This window comes from Penicillium samsonianum (assembly GCF_028829775.1).
Source record: "Penicillium samsonianum strain IBT 33392 chromosome Unknown utg000001l_segment0_segment0, whole genome shotgun sequence".
Taxonomy (NCBI): Eukaryota; Fungi; Ascomycota; class Eurotiomycetes; order Eurotiales; family Aspergillaceae; genus Penicillium; species Penicillium samsonianum.
Window position 1 is genome coordinate 3517415 of NW_026643259.1, and position 12782 is coordinate 3530196.

The window sequence follows — 12782 nt, forward strand, 5'->3', positions numbered from 1 at the left end:
GTGGCTGAGCGCGTCTGAATTTGTTAGTGTACATAGTATCTTTTTTTCTCCCGAGTCTCGGTGGTGTTGGCTGGTGTCGGGCAGCCTTTGTATGATGGATAACCGAAGTTATGATGCAAGCGACGAATGGGAGGGCAAAGAAAAGGCTCAAAAACATTCAGAAAATCTAAAACAATTTAATCACTCGCAAAAAGCACTTTTTTTTGGTTCTGTTGGGGTTCAGTAGAACAGACTGATACCGGTCGTAGTAAATGGAAGCAAGAGCAAAAGGCTTTCACACCCTCTGTGTCTTGAACTGTCGTGATTCATCATCATCGCCATTGGCAGAACGTTTCAATGAACCAGAAGTAGCGGGCTGCAGCATGCCCAAGACAGCCTGCAAGACCTCCTTCTCGCCGATGCGGACCTGCAAGGCCATCCGTACTCGACGAGTCCCCTCATCCACGTCACCGGTTTCGGGCAACGGAGAAAGCGAAGCCCTGAATTGCAGATCCGAGGGCAGAGATGTAGCGTATTGCGCCTGTCGCTTTTGCAGCGCCTTGATCAAGATAGCGGTCGCATTGGCGTCCAAGACTGGCCTGGGAGCCTTGTCCTTCGACACGCGCTGCTGGAACTCCTCGGGGGAGAGAGCCAGCGTAGCCAGAAGAACAACCAACTCGGCTGGTAGTATGTCTTCCAAAGACGGGTTGGCGTTGACAGGTCTGGGGATTACATAGCCGTCCTCGAGGATGTCGAGGCTTGAGAGGAACTCAAGTCGGGGTTGGGACTCGGTATCTGCGTTGGAAAGTCCTGCGGCTTCACAGACAGTTTCCAATGATAGCTCAAGTACGTCGTAAACAGCGTAGTTATCGGTCACATAGCCGTATCGGCGGAGGAGATCTGCGCGGGGGATCTCTCCGTAATCATTGAAGATTTCCTCGCCTGGCTGAATTGGCTTGATTGCCTTCATGACTAGGGCACCTTCTTCCTGGTAGAGACGGGCCTAATGAAAGCGGGTTACAATTAGGGTTGAAAAAAAATATCATGTCCAAACTCACGTTGTTTCGGTCCGCATCAGCGTTAAGCAGATCCGCGAGCGGGACCATACCCTTAGGCAGCTGCTCCTCCTCTTCGTCATCAGTCATGTAACTCTCATCACTGGCCTCTCCTTCATCGTCATCGTCCTCAGCCTTTTCGATATCAAAGGCATAGGCCATAATGAGGGACCCCATGACATGGCCCACTTGAATGAGGGCAGCGTCACCAGCATCGCCCTCCCAAGACGCGAGACCATAAGGAGGCGGGAAGAGATCCGGCCTCTTTGCCAAGACAGGAGCGATGGAATCCCTAATTGACTGCTCGGCGTTTGACCGACCAATCTTCTCGACAATAGTGCTAGCTTGCAGCTCCTGCAGCTCGGCAGGCGACCAAAACATCAGGGTGTCAAAACGAGAAGGCAAAACTCTGAAATACGGAGCCCATCTCGAATTATCTCCTTGCAGGTATTCATACACCATGACCAGCATCAGGGAAAGCCACGGACCCATCTGCTCCTCTAGATTCTCCCCGAGCAGGGTCCTCAGCTCCGAGTTCTGCACGGTGAGGATCATGGCGCGCGGGATCGAGAATAGTTCTTCACCTTCCGGGATGTTGCTTTGTGCCACTAGAGCCCAGACAATATATTAGAGACTGGTTATAACAATTATGAAACCTTCATTTTTGGTGAAGACCCCGTAGACGCTTTTGTGTGGTTGGGGAATAGATTTTTTGAACACTTACCGACACCACGTCCAGCTCCAGTTGCTCGAAGATCTGCGAGTCTGAGCTTGGGGTTGAGCTGCACACCTGGGCTGGCTTGCAACCATGACATGAAGTTGTCAGACTGTTGTTGAAAGCCCTCGGCGTCGGGGAAATGGGCTGTCGAAGACATGCCGGGGGAGATCCCTTTTTGGGGAGGGAAAGGAGGAGTAGGGGGAGGGTGTAAATGAGGAAACGAATGAAGTGGATACCAGTATGGAAGAAGAAAATAATGGAGAAGAGGGGAAAGAAGAAGAGAGTCGGGGGTATGCAAACTAAAGTCGAGAAGGGTAGCTCGGGTTTAGTTCGGGCCAACCGACGGGTGCCGCTTTAACTGCTGATAACGATAACGAAAATCATAGCAGAGGTCTCCCGATGTTCATACATTGCGTATGATTTTACTGCCTTTCTCCTGTACACTCTCATTGATATCTTGAAATACCGCCCATAATGATCGCAATTGGCATGGAAGGCTCCGCCAACAAATTGGGCATCGGCATCATGCTGCATCCCAAGGACGGTAGCCCCCCGCAGGTCCTCGCCAATATCAGACACACTTATGTCTCCCCGCCAGGCGAGGGTTTCTTGCCCAAGGATACTGCGCGCCATCACCGATCATGGGTTGTGAAGCTGGTCAAACAAGCTCTTAAAGAAGCCAAGGTCTCCGTTGACGATGTGGACTGCATTTGCTTCACCAAGGGACCCGGAATGGGTGCCCCGCTACAGAGTGTGGTGGTCGCCGCGCGGATGTTGAGTCTGCTTTGGGGCAAAGAGCTAGTCGGGGTGAACCACTGTGTCGGACGTATGTATTTATACACACCACGCCATAGACGGTGCCTCCTATTTGGAGTTGGGACTCGAACAAACCGCTGACAGTGTGAATCTCCAGACATTGAAATGGGCCGCCTCATCACCGGCGCAACAAATCCAGTCGTCTTATACGTCTCCGGCGGTAACACACAAGTCATTGCATACAGCTCGCAGCGGTATCGCATCTTCGGCGAGACCCTCGATATGGCAGTAGGAAACTGTCTAGATCGGTTCGCGCGCACACTGCACATCTCCAACGACCCAGCACCAGGATATAACATTGAACAGCTAGCGAAGCAAGGAAAGCAGCTAGTCGATCTACCCTACGTCGTGAAGGGCATGGACTGTTCATTCTCCGGGATCCTGGCTGCGATCGATGGCCTCGCTAAGCAGTGGGGGTTAGGCGGGGAAGAGAAGGCGCGGGAAGATGAGCAGAAAATCGTTGATTCTACCACCACCGTGGACGATTCATTGGAAGACAAGCCAACACGCGCAGATTTATGCTTCTCCCTCCAGGAAACCGTCTTCTCCATGCTTGTTGAGATCACCGAGCGCGCAATGGCGCATGTTGGATCGAAGCAGGTTCTTATTGTAGGTGGTGTTGGCTCGAATGAGCGTTTACAGGAGATGATGGGTATCATGGCACGGGATCGGGGTGGAAGCGTCTATGCGACGGATGAGCGGTTCTGCATCGATAACGGGATTATGATTGCACAGGCTGGTATGCTGGCATACGGGACCGGGTTCCGGACCCCTTTGAGCGAGAGTACTTGTACCCAGCGGTTCCGTACGGATGAAGTGTTTGTGAAGTGGCGGGATTGATATGAACTGATGTCTTGTCTGAACCAAAAAATATATCTATCATGTGTTATGAATTGAGCGAGTCAGATCCGATATCCTTTGAATTCGGTTAGATAAATTTGGAAAAAGTTATTCAACATTCACCACTCATCTCAAGTGGGCTTTCCAGACATTTGTAATATTCTTGCATAAATCCAAGCGCCTGTACAGCTGTATGATTTGCCCATGCTCAAATCCCAAATCCTGTCCCAACACCCAACACGAAAGTAACGCCTGAGAAAATATGCAGTATGTGGTGATCTCACTGAGACGTATTGTTCAACGCACATTCATGTGTGTTGGCTGTGGTCAATGACTGGGCGATCTAGTAGTAGGATCTAGTTGCCATTATGGACGAGGAACCCGAGAACATCTGGACAGACAGGAAGCAAACTGGCGAGGGAAAATGAGTCGAACAAGGCAGGAACTTGCTTGTAGATCCTTTTATCTCTGCAAATCAGACAGACCACAACATGTCCGAGGCAGTATTCAGTAAAAAAATGTATGCATGCAATTAAAAACCGCCTATATGTTTGGACATAGCTCATTCTGTGATATCGCCAGTCGGTTTGTATAAAATGGTCGTGACATACTGTAGAGACGAGATTAGTTAACCCACGAAAAGCGTATAAAGCAGTGACTTACTTTTCTTTTATACCTGGTTGTCACACTTGTAGCCAGGACACCGTTCTTGATACTGCTCGTGGCAAGGTGATTCAGGACAGTGTGGTTCGGGTAGTTCAAAACACTGCTATCGTCTTTCATGGGAGTCGTGCCGTTGAGAATTGACTTACCCAAGAATAGAGGGAGACTGGGAGGGGTAGCCGTATCTCCAATGACATTGGCGGCCTGGACATAGGCCGGGCTATCTTCTTCCTTATCCAGATCGGCGAGAAATTGAGGAATGGCCGCACCGAAATCACCAGGTGGTACCTCTTCCTCGATTTCTTCCTTTTCTAGAGGGTGGTCCTCAGTGTCTCCTGGATCCTGCTTAGAGGCATCCGGCACCGTGTGTGGAGGGTGAGCTCCCTGCAGAACGGCCGAGTCCTTGTCATGAGCATCATCTGCACTGATTTCAATGTAGTTGACCAGATGATTAGTGAAGTCGACGGCAGTCGGAAGATTATCCGCAGCGCGCATTGTGCCATCGACAATGAATTTCAAGTGGTGCGTGCCAGGTCGAAGGTTCAGAGTAGTGGACATAACGGACGGATTTTTTTCACTATTGAGTGTTAGTCGAGTCCCGGGAATTCCAACCTAGTCATTTAACCAACCTTCTGTGCAGGCGGAACTTCTTCTCCCAGTTAACAAAAGTTCCAGTAACATAGACCTTCTGTGCAGGCGCTGTCCATTCGATAACGACCGGGACGGCCTTGCCCGCGCCACTGATGGTGTATGGCTGGAGCTCATCAAGCAACTCCTCTTCTTCAATTGTTGTATGACCTGAAGCCAGAGTCCCCGGATCCATCTGTTCATCCAAAAGCCGATCCGCGGGGAGCGACTGGATATGCGAGTCCTCAGGGCCGGCGACGGGCGATCCGGGTGTGGTGTTGGCATCACCAATTGGCAATGGCAAGCGCGGTGGATGTTGTAGGTGAGCCGATGCGCTATAGTACGAGTTGAGGGGCGGGGCCGATGGTGCCACAGGATCGCGCCCCGGGACATTGCGCGAGATCGGGACCTGGACCGGGTTGGAGTGGTCGCGGGATGGGATGTCCTTGATCGGGGAGGGCTCGGCTCGACGTGCATCTTGTGGCGGAGCCTTCTCTATGTTCTTGGCTGAAGATTCGGGGACATTTCGGGATTGTAGACGCTCTTGCACGGATCCTTGGTATCCCGCCGAGTGCCCAGCGGCTGTCTCCTTTGTGGCTGAAGGATCGGACGCGGTGGCCTTGGGGGCAGAGATCGCATTGAGTGAGGATCTACGGGCGACTTTTCGGTCGCTTGTAGAGCTGTGGTGGGCATGGGCCGGCGGCGTGTCGCCCACCGGGCCTTTGGAAGGGTTGTTGCCCATCGAAGGCGGGGAAAGGTGTGATGATTTTGGGCCGAGTTTTTGCTGGGAGTTGGGAAAAGAGAAGGGTCAAACTAAGTCACAATGGCGGGTTGAAGAAAGACACTTCCGATGCCAGCTCAAAGTAAGGATTGGCGGTGGGCAGTAATTAATGTCGTTTGATGTACTCACATTGTCAAAGTACAGTAGAACGCCGATGACGCCGGAAGCCCAATCTGGTAACATAGGGCTTAGGGCTTGGCAGTTTGACCACGGCGCGTGTTACTTGGATATCATAACAGAGTCGAGATGCATAGATTGATTTGCTACATACGTTCATAATAGTCATGGGCTGGGTATCGATCCTGAAATATCCTTTGTCGCTCGTTCTTGGCTTGACAATCCAATTACTGTCCTACTTGTTGTCAACCATTCTCTTCCTCGCATCGCCATTGATCTACGTCGGACATGTTGTCTTATACCTTGCTCTGCTTCCATTGCGTATCCTCATTAAATTAGAGGTATGTTGATAGACAAGCATCTATGCTATCTCATTTCCCCATATCGTAGCTCGTTGGTGGTAGCATTTACTAAGCTCTAACAGGCATTCATCTATTTCATGACTGGGGCTGTGCTTGTCGGAGCCACTATAGGCATTATCCTACATTTCACCGGCAGCACCATATCACAACTCCTGCAAATTGAAGACTCAGATGAGCCACGGCAGCCTCGTGTGAAGCATGAGCTTCTAGATTCTCAACCCCAGAATCCATCCTTCGACTATCTAGAAGCGCAGACGGAGGATCGCAAGTTTCTGCCCTACTCAACAATTTTAGAGGAGGAAGAGAACAGCCAAGAGTCAGGTTGATGTACAGATATCTCTTCAGTCTAGTGCATAATATGTCCGTAATATGTCCAATCTCTTGCGCAACATTATAGGGGCCCGGGGGTGCTGCCTGCGGATTATGTAAGGTACGGGCGGACACCCCGGGCCCCGTAGAAAAAGAACTCGGGGTAAATCTATCCCGGGTTCGCGGGAGCACGCCTGCGTTGGTAGTCGGAAATAGCACTTTGCTTCACGCGTCGTGTGCCAACTTTGTAACATGCAAGATACTGGTACTCCAGGGTCCGGGGCGTCTGTTAGTGAAGCGCAAGATCCGCACTTTTCAAGCACAAGGCATGCGCAAGTCAGATCGTTGGGCAGCCGTCGACATGCGTGCGATCGCTGTCGTAGACAGAAACTGAAGGTAGAGACGGTCGATAGAATATTCTTATGAATACCTGGTTAATGACAGACCTTCCTCTAGTGTGATGTTGAAAAGCCATGCTCTCTATGCCTTCGGTCTGGCTTTCTCTGTGAGACAACATCAGCTCCGTTGCGGTACGTTGTTCAATATTTGTCATAGACCAGCATAGCCTAGGTATTTTAAAGGAAATACTGAGTGATTGCTTATAGAAAGTCCAAAAGATCTGCAAAAAATATGGATGAGCGGCGCAGAAGCGTTCAACGCATCCAGCCCGATATGCCCGCAACCTCAAGGTCAAGCCTTCGAGGGTCGTTAAACGGCGCCCAGACTAGCGCAAGTATTCCTTCGGATACTGATGGGCGGGCTGAGCCTCCTCGGCAGTCGCATATATATGCCCAAGCATCTGCAGTGGAATTGACAGATGAGGTATTTTGCTGTTTTCCGCCGGAAACTGCCCTTTGAATGCGGATGTTAACTTGTATGCTAGATTTTTCATCTGCACAATCAGGGATCGGTCATTTCACCTACAACACACAGCAATACTTCCGCCCTTCCTGGTGGGACCTTCGTCAATAGTCGCATACCTGACAACCGGGAAGATGATGGAAAGACTAGCCTTTCTTCACACTTTCCTGGGTTAGATCTCCCACCCCGCCCAATCTGCGACTTCCTGCTGCAGTCTTACTGGAGATCTGTGCATTGGTTCATGATGCTTTTCTATAAGCCTTCCTTTGAACAAGAGTATAGGCAAATCATTGGCAATCGATATGTGACTGCTCGGCAACGGGGCACATCAGTGTTGATTCTGATGGTTCTTGCCATAGGGGCAAGATATGCCTCGGATGAGCAACGCTCGAAAGCTGGCATATCCAAGGAAGAGTTATCCTCTCTTCAGGGAGATATGCTCAACCAGGTTCGATTGCACTATTTCGATGTTTTGGACACTGGGGCCATAGAATGTGTTCAATTGTGCATTTTGCTGAGCACCTATTATCTTTACAATGGCAAGCCAAATTTAGCGTTGCCTATCCTTGGTGCGGGGATCCAAAGTGCCCAGGCACAGGGACTACATAAGGAGAGACTTTGGGGCCCCGCAACTGAGATCGTTCTCGAAGTTCGCAAGCGAACTTGGTGGGCTCTATATGTCCTCGACAGGTGCCGTAATTCCCAGTGATTGACCATCATACTTTATCTAATCGTCTGTCAGGTACGCTTCTATCACCTATGGCCGGCCATCATTAATTAATGACGCCTATTGTGCTGTGAGCATGCCACGAGACATGGATGACATCCTGACTGTGCATCCATTGCTAAATTCGCTTGAGAGCCCTGAGAGCCAGTCCACAGCCCGAGTCACACTGGGTTCATATCAACGACACAAATTCAATCTATACTCTATTGCAAACCCCGTCGTTGGCAATATTCATAATGTGCATGTCTCCAGTTCGCAGACTGCAATGAACCAAGCCGCAGAGATCAACACCAAGCTGGTACACTGGTTTGACCGACTCCCTGTGGAGCTAAAGCTGGAGCACAATGTCGATTTGGACATGGGGAGTTTGACAAGCGCTGAGGCTGAGATCTGCCAGCTATTTCAACTGCAGGCACTGGTCCTTCAGCTGGCCTATGATAACATCCAAATAATTCTACACCGTCCGTTTATTCGATGTACTCGCCGTTTACTCATGCCTTCCAGCTTGCGCGACTCGGATGCGCGCCCAACAAGTTTCGAACAGTGCAAGCACTGTGCTCGCCGCACCTGCAGTATACTTCCACGATATGCTAAACTTCTCTATTTAGCCCAAACCACTCATGCAACTGCATATATTGCCATACAAAATTTTACTGCAGGTGTCACCCTGGCAATGGTGGCGCTGTCTGACCCCGGCTCGGAACAATCTCTCGATGCCAAAAAAGGTGTCGCGAATTCAATATCGTTGCAACAAACACTCGCTGCATCGTCTATTGTTTCATCGCAGACGGTCAAAGTTCTCGAAGGGCTCTTCCAGCTAATGTTCAAGCATGAAATGCAGTCATTGCTCCGGAGCTCGTCTCTTGATTTGAACAATCCCAGCCCGATAGGCGGGCCACCGAGCCAAGCACGTGAGCCCGATGATTTTCACGCGTCTGTCAGTAAGAATCTTCCTATGGACCGGCGATTTAATCAGACACTCTCACGTGGAGGCCAGGAGGAATCACAGCTGTTATCAAGCATCATTGAAACCGACCAAAGACCCCAAGTTCCCCTCAGCGATCAGGCAGCGATGAACCCCGATCTTGATCAGGATTTTCCCGTTTTGTCCTTCCATTCGGGGATTGATCAAGCACTAGAGTCGGTGCAGCAAGGTATGCCTCTATCTTAGAAACACTTCGTATCGATTCTTTCGGGAGATTTTCGTTAATTGTGCGAGTGTACCATTTCATGGAGCTCTCTTGCTGATCGCTGTGGCCTACAGTACTATGGAAGAACTGCGATGCTATGGGACATCCAGGGGCTTATGTCCCGGAAGTTTCCGGCCCGCAGGATGATATTTACGGACAATCGAGGTCCTTCGTAGGCAATTTCGCAGAAGAAAACATTCGCCTCTCCCCGCCGAATCCACTGGTCTCAATGGCTGACCCTGCTAGCCAGGCTCTGAACACTCTGAATAACTCCTTCCTAGGTCAGAGCTGGGTATGGAACCAGCCAGACTTTGACAGGCTGCGAGAACAGTAACTTATACTGTTGCGATCCCCATCATTTTGTTTGTGGCTCAACGGAGGAAAATAGGAAATATTCGATGTTTTAGTAGTTGGATCATATATTTCGCGGAAAACCAATCAATAAATTATGTACAAATGAATGAATTCTAACATGAGCCAATAGTATTCATGGCTGCCGAGGAGAATATCTCTGACTAGGCCGCAAAACGGATATTGCTATGATGCTTAAGACAGAAAGTCCGAGTGGAAACTTGAGTTCAACGAATGAACTGGTCCACATAATCAGCACCAAGCCCAACCTCCTCGTAATGGGCCTTTGCGGTGGCCAGCTTTGAGAAAACATCCTCCACCCCCAAAGGAACACCCATAGGGTCGACATAAATGTACGATCCAGTGACGTGGAACAAGGTGATCATTTCTTCAACGCCATCTGGCACCTCGAGGGTGTGAATATCACCGGGGGGCTCAAAAGCATGGCTTCCCTCAGTTGCCCACCAGTCGTGCTCAAGATAATGCCACTTGCCGCGGAGAACCGTGGCGTGAACGGGTCCACAGTGACGGTGGCGGGACAAAATCCCAGAACGACGCACACGGAGGAGGTTGACAAAATAGCCCTGTGTGACATTGAAAAGGATAGGTCTGAACCAGACATCCGGGCCCTGGGGAACCCAAAGTCTCTCGTCGAAGTCCAGGTTCACAATGTTGGGGACTACAAGGTCCTGCGGAACGTTTGGTAGAGGTTTCCCCTGATAGGGGATAGCCTCCGGCTTGAGTCGATGGTCGGCTGAGGCAGAAGTCATAGTTAAATTTATACTCAGGTACCGAAAGTAGAAGGTAACGAAGCAGAGGCAAGTATCTTAGTTGAAATTGGGATTTGTGAGCACTAGAATGATTACCTGTCAAAATGAGTTCCTTATATACTCGACAATTATCATTGCGCCGATCAGGCAGAAGGCATTATGCAAACCAAATGTGTGGTAATTGGAGGCCACACCCGACTACATCTTGCTTTAGTCCAGAAGTTCCACTTTTACTCCGAGTCCGGTGGATGTCCGACCGTCTTAGCGTTAGCATATAATACAGAACAAAGCTTGTCAAGATCTATCTTGGAGGTTGGTCGAAGATTCTGGACGTTTCAATGCAACTTGACCGATTCATCTTCAATTCGTCCAACCTTTAAGGGTATTTGGTTAGCAGGAATCACTGCGAGGTATATTGGAATGGGGGCAATGAGCCTCATTAGTCGGACTCTGCCCGAGTTTGTGAACCGTATGGGACTTAGACAACATGTGGATGAGTTCTAGATCTACCAAGACTTTATGCCATCAAAGCAATGAAGCAATGTAACGAATTTTGAATTATATGGCTGTGTTTGTGGTAGAACAAGAACCCTCTAGGGCAGGGATATAGGTACTACATTAACTTGCAATGGGTGACTTCCAACGACAAGAAGTGTTTACGGGGTTTGGTCGATGTGATTCTGAATCCATCACCTCTCCATACTGACTGACTACGGATGATAGTCTTAATAACTGGACCAATCGAGACAAAAATGGTAAGCTAAACGAAGAAACTTCATCCGTATAGTCACCTAGTTTGTCCATAGTAATGTGGTGGTGGGCACGTTGACTCAGGGATATATATATATATATATATATATATAGTAGACCTAGAGTGTGGGAGTTTCCCATTCGACCAAAAAGCCTACAATTGCAGTAGTCGAGGCTCTTTCTAGCATTTTCAACATAGAGCGTAATACCAATTCGATCATCTCTTTTTCCAAATGGACTTTCTCCATTTTTAAATACATAGTCCTGAATTTCAGTAACCCTTTCCCGCCTACTCACGTCGAAAGCATGTTCTTTACAGTTGTTTCAAACTGCTCAGGTTCCCGGCCAAGTATTTGAGCCAGATTTGGGGTAACTACTGCACATTCGCCATCGCGGATCCCATCAAAAGCAGTCGCCCAGAGAGGCGCCCAGTTGCCACCACCATATGTGAGACCAGCTTGGACCTGTGGCTGTTTGACGTACTCGTCCACATCTACCTGGCGGACCTTGATCGGCATATTGAGCACGCGGCTGAATACATCCGCTGTTTCATTGAGAGACAAAGCACGAGGGCCCGAGAGAAGGACAGTTTTGTTTAAATGAGGGAAAGCAGCGGGATCTTGGGCGTGTTGTGCAATAAGTTTTGCGGTTGCTTCCCCCAACTCGTCTTGCTTAGCCCAAGCAAGGCCAGGTCCCGAGCCATCGTGAGGGATACAAATCTCGTTAGACGGAGCTTTGAGATCGAAGAAGGCAGTATAGAGTGGGAAGGACTCTGAATACAACCCTTGGCGGATGACAGTGTACGTGAACTGTGGGTCCTGGGCATGTAGCTCGGCCAGATACTTCTCTGTTGCAAGGTGGGCAAGCATGACTTGGGCCTTAGTATCGAGGTTTCCATCACCAGCAAACGCAAGAGACGAGTAAAAGATATGCTTAACGCCACTCTTCCGAGCTGCATCAATCGCGGATTTATGTACCTATAGAACCAGATTAACTCCTAGCCGTCAAATGGTAGTATGGGGAATGTAAATTATACCTTGAATCGATACTCGTGTTGAATACTAGCATAAGAGATCAAGTTCAGAGACGAAATCCCGTCAAACGCATGGTCGAGTGTCTGGGTATTGTCGTAATCGGCCTTGCGGATGATAGCTCCGGCAGCTTTCTCTTTGCTGAGTTTCTCTGGGCTGCGAGCGACGAGCACCACTTCATTGGCTGGGACTAGCCCAAGAAGGTGCTTAAGGGTACTGCCTCCTAGGCCACCAGAGGCCGGGAATATGCCAATTTTGTTTACCATCGCTGAATCACTGAGGAAGTTCGTAAAGAGGAAGTTAAATGAAACTTACTATGCTGTTTTTATAGCTAGTTAATTTATAATCAGACTTTAAAAGTATCCGACTCGGATGAATCAATGTCGACTTCTCGCCGGGTTCTTTAGATGGCATCGTCTTTTCCGGAACTCAACGGCTGATTAGTCAACTTCCTGCATGACCTCATACCTAGGTAGCATCCATCCTATGTTGCAAGTTGTCCACAATGAAAATTTCGCCTGGTAGTCCACTGTAGCGCAGACTAATTATTTAGGAACCCTCCAGAAAATGATTACCTAAGTCTATGTGTGTGAGATCCGACTCCGGTGGACTCGGACATGAAGTTTGTCAAGAGGTGGGTCTCCGCCAGCTCAAAGTTGTGGCACTAAACAAGCCTCTCGGAGAGATTTGAATATTTTTCCATTATAGTTTGAGATCGGCGCCGGAATATAAATGCATTGAGAGTTGACTACGCTCTGGAGAGAATCCCAAGTCGAGCCACTGCGAAGCATAATGGAGCTTGTGCATGGCTAGGAGGGTATTGACATTCAGTTGG

At 49.4% G+C, this 12782-nt stretch overlaps 7 protein-coding genes across 7 annotated transcripts; 3 read left to right on the forward strand and 4 right to left on the reverse strand.

Annotated features, from left to right (window-relative positions):
* Positions 1-159: 159 nt before the first annotated feature.
* On the reverse strand, positions 160-1981 carry N7471_001341 (ribosomal lysine N-methyltransferase). The gene is made up of 3 exons (XM_057274062.1): positions 1759-1981; positions 1038-1642; positions 160-982 (listed from the first exon to the last, which is right to left on the reverse strand). Exons 1-3 carry the CDS (start codon positions 1907-1909, stop codon positions 275-277), a joined length of 1464 nt encoding a protein of 487 aa, XP_057142241.1. The 5' UTR covers positions 1910-1981; the 3' UTR covers positions 160-274.
* Positions 1982-2226: 245 nt separating this feature from the next.
* On the forward strand, positions 2227-3408 carry kae1 (O-sialoglycoprotein endopeptidase; the record flags this gene model as incomplete). The annotated part of the gene is made up of 2 exons (XM_057274063.1): positions 2227-2578; positions 2666-3408. The coding sequence occupies 2 exons, from the start codon at positions 2227-2229 to the stop codon at positions 3406-3408; spliced, it is 1095 nt and encodes a 364-aa protein (XP_057142242.1).
* Positions 3409-3970: 562 nt separating this feature from the next.
* Positions 3971-5440, reverse strand: N7471_001343 (putative Snf1 kinase complex beta-subunit Gal83; the record flags this gene model as incomplete). The annotated part of the gene is made up of 3 exons (XM_057274064.1): positions 3971-4018; positions 4072-4648; positions 4701-5440. 3 exons carry the CDS (start codon positions 5438-5440, stop codon positions 3971-3973), a joined length of 1365 nt encoding a protein of 454 aa, XP_057142243.1.
* A 323-nt stretch (positions 5441-5763) lies between these two features.
* N7471_001344 (uncharacterized protein) lies at positions 5764-6284 on the forward strand (the record flags this gene model as incomplete). Its single annotated transcript, XM_057274065.1, has 2 exons — positions 5764-5937; positions 6021-6284. 2 exons carry the CDS (start codon positions 5764-5766, stop codon positions 6282-6284), a joined length of 438 nt encoding a protein of 145 aa, XP_057142244.1.
* A 613-nt stretch (positions 6285-6897) lies between these two features.
* On the forward strand, positions 6898-9379 carry N7471_001345 (fungal specific transcription factor domain-containing protein; the record flags this gene model as incomplete). The annotated part of the gene is made up of 4 exons (XM_057274066.1): positions 6898-7089; positions 7151-7794; positions 7931-9009; positions 9120-9379. 4 exons carry the CDS (start codon positions 6898-6900, stop codon positions 9377-9379), a joined length of 2175 nt encoding a protein of 724 aa, XP_057142245.1.
* A 244-nt stretch (positions 9380-9623) lies between these two features.
* Positions 9624-10166, reverse strand: N7471_001346 (2,4'-dihydroxyacetophenone dioxygenase family protein; the record flags this gene model as incomplete). Its single annotated transcript, XM_057274067.1, has 1 exon — positions 9624-10166. The coding sequence occupies one exon, from the start codon at positions 10164-10166 to the stop codon at positions 9624-9626; it is 543 nt and encodes a 180-aa protein (XP_057142246.1).
* Positions 10167-11209: 1043 nt separating this feature from the next.
* On the reverse strand, positions 11210-12213 carry N7471_001347 (uncharacterized protein; the record flags this gene model as incomplete). Its single annotated transcript, XM_057274068.1, has 2 exons — positions 11210-11893; positions 11953-12213. The coding sequence occupies 2 exons, from the start codon at positions 12211-12213 to the stop codon at positions 11210-11212; spliced, it is 945 nt and encodes a 314-aa protein (XP_057142247.1).
* Between the last annotated feature and the right edge of the window lie 569 nt (positions 12214-12782).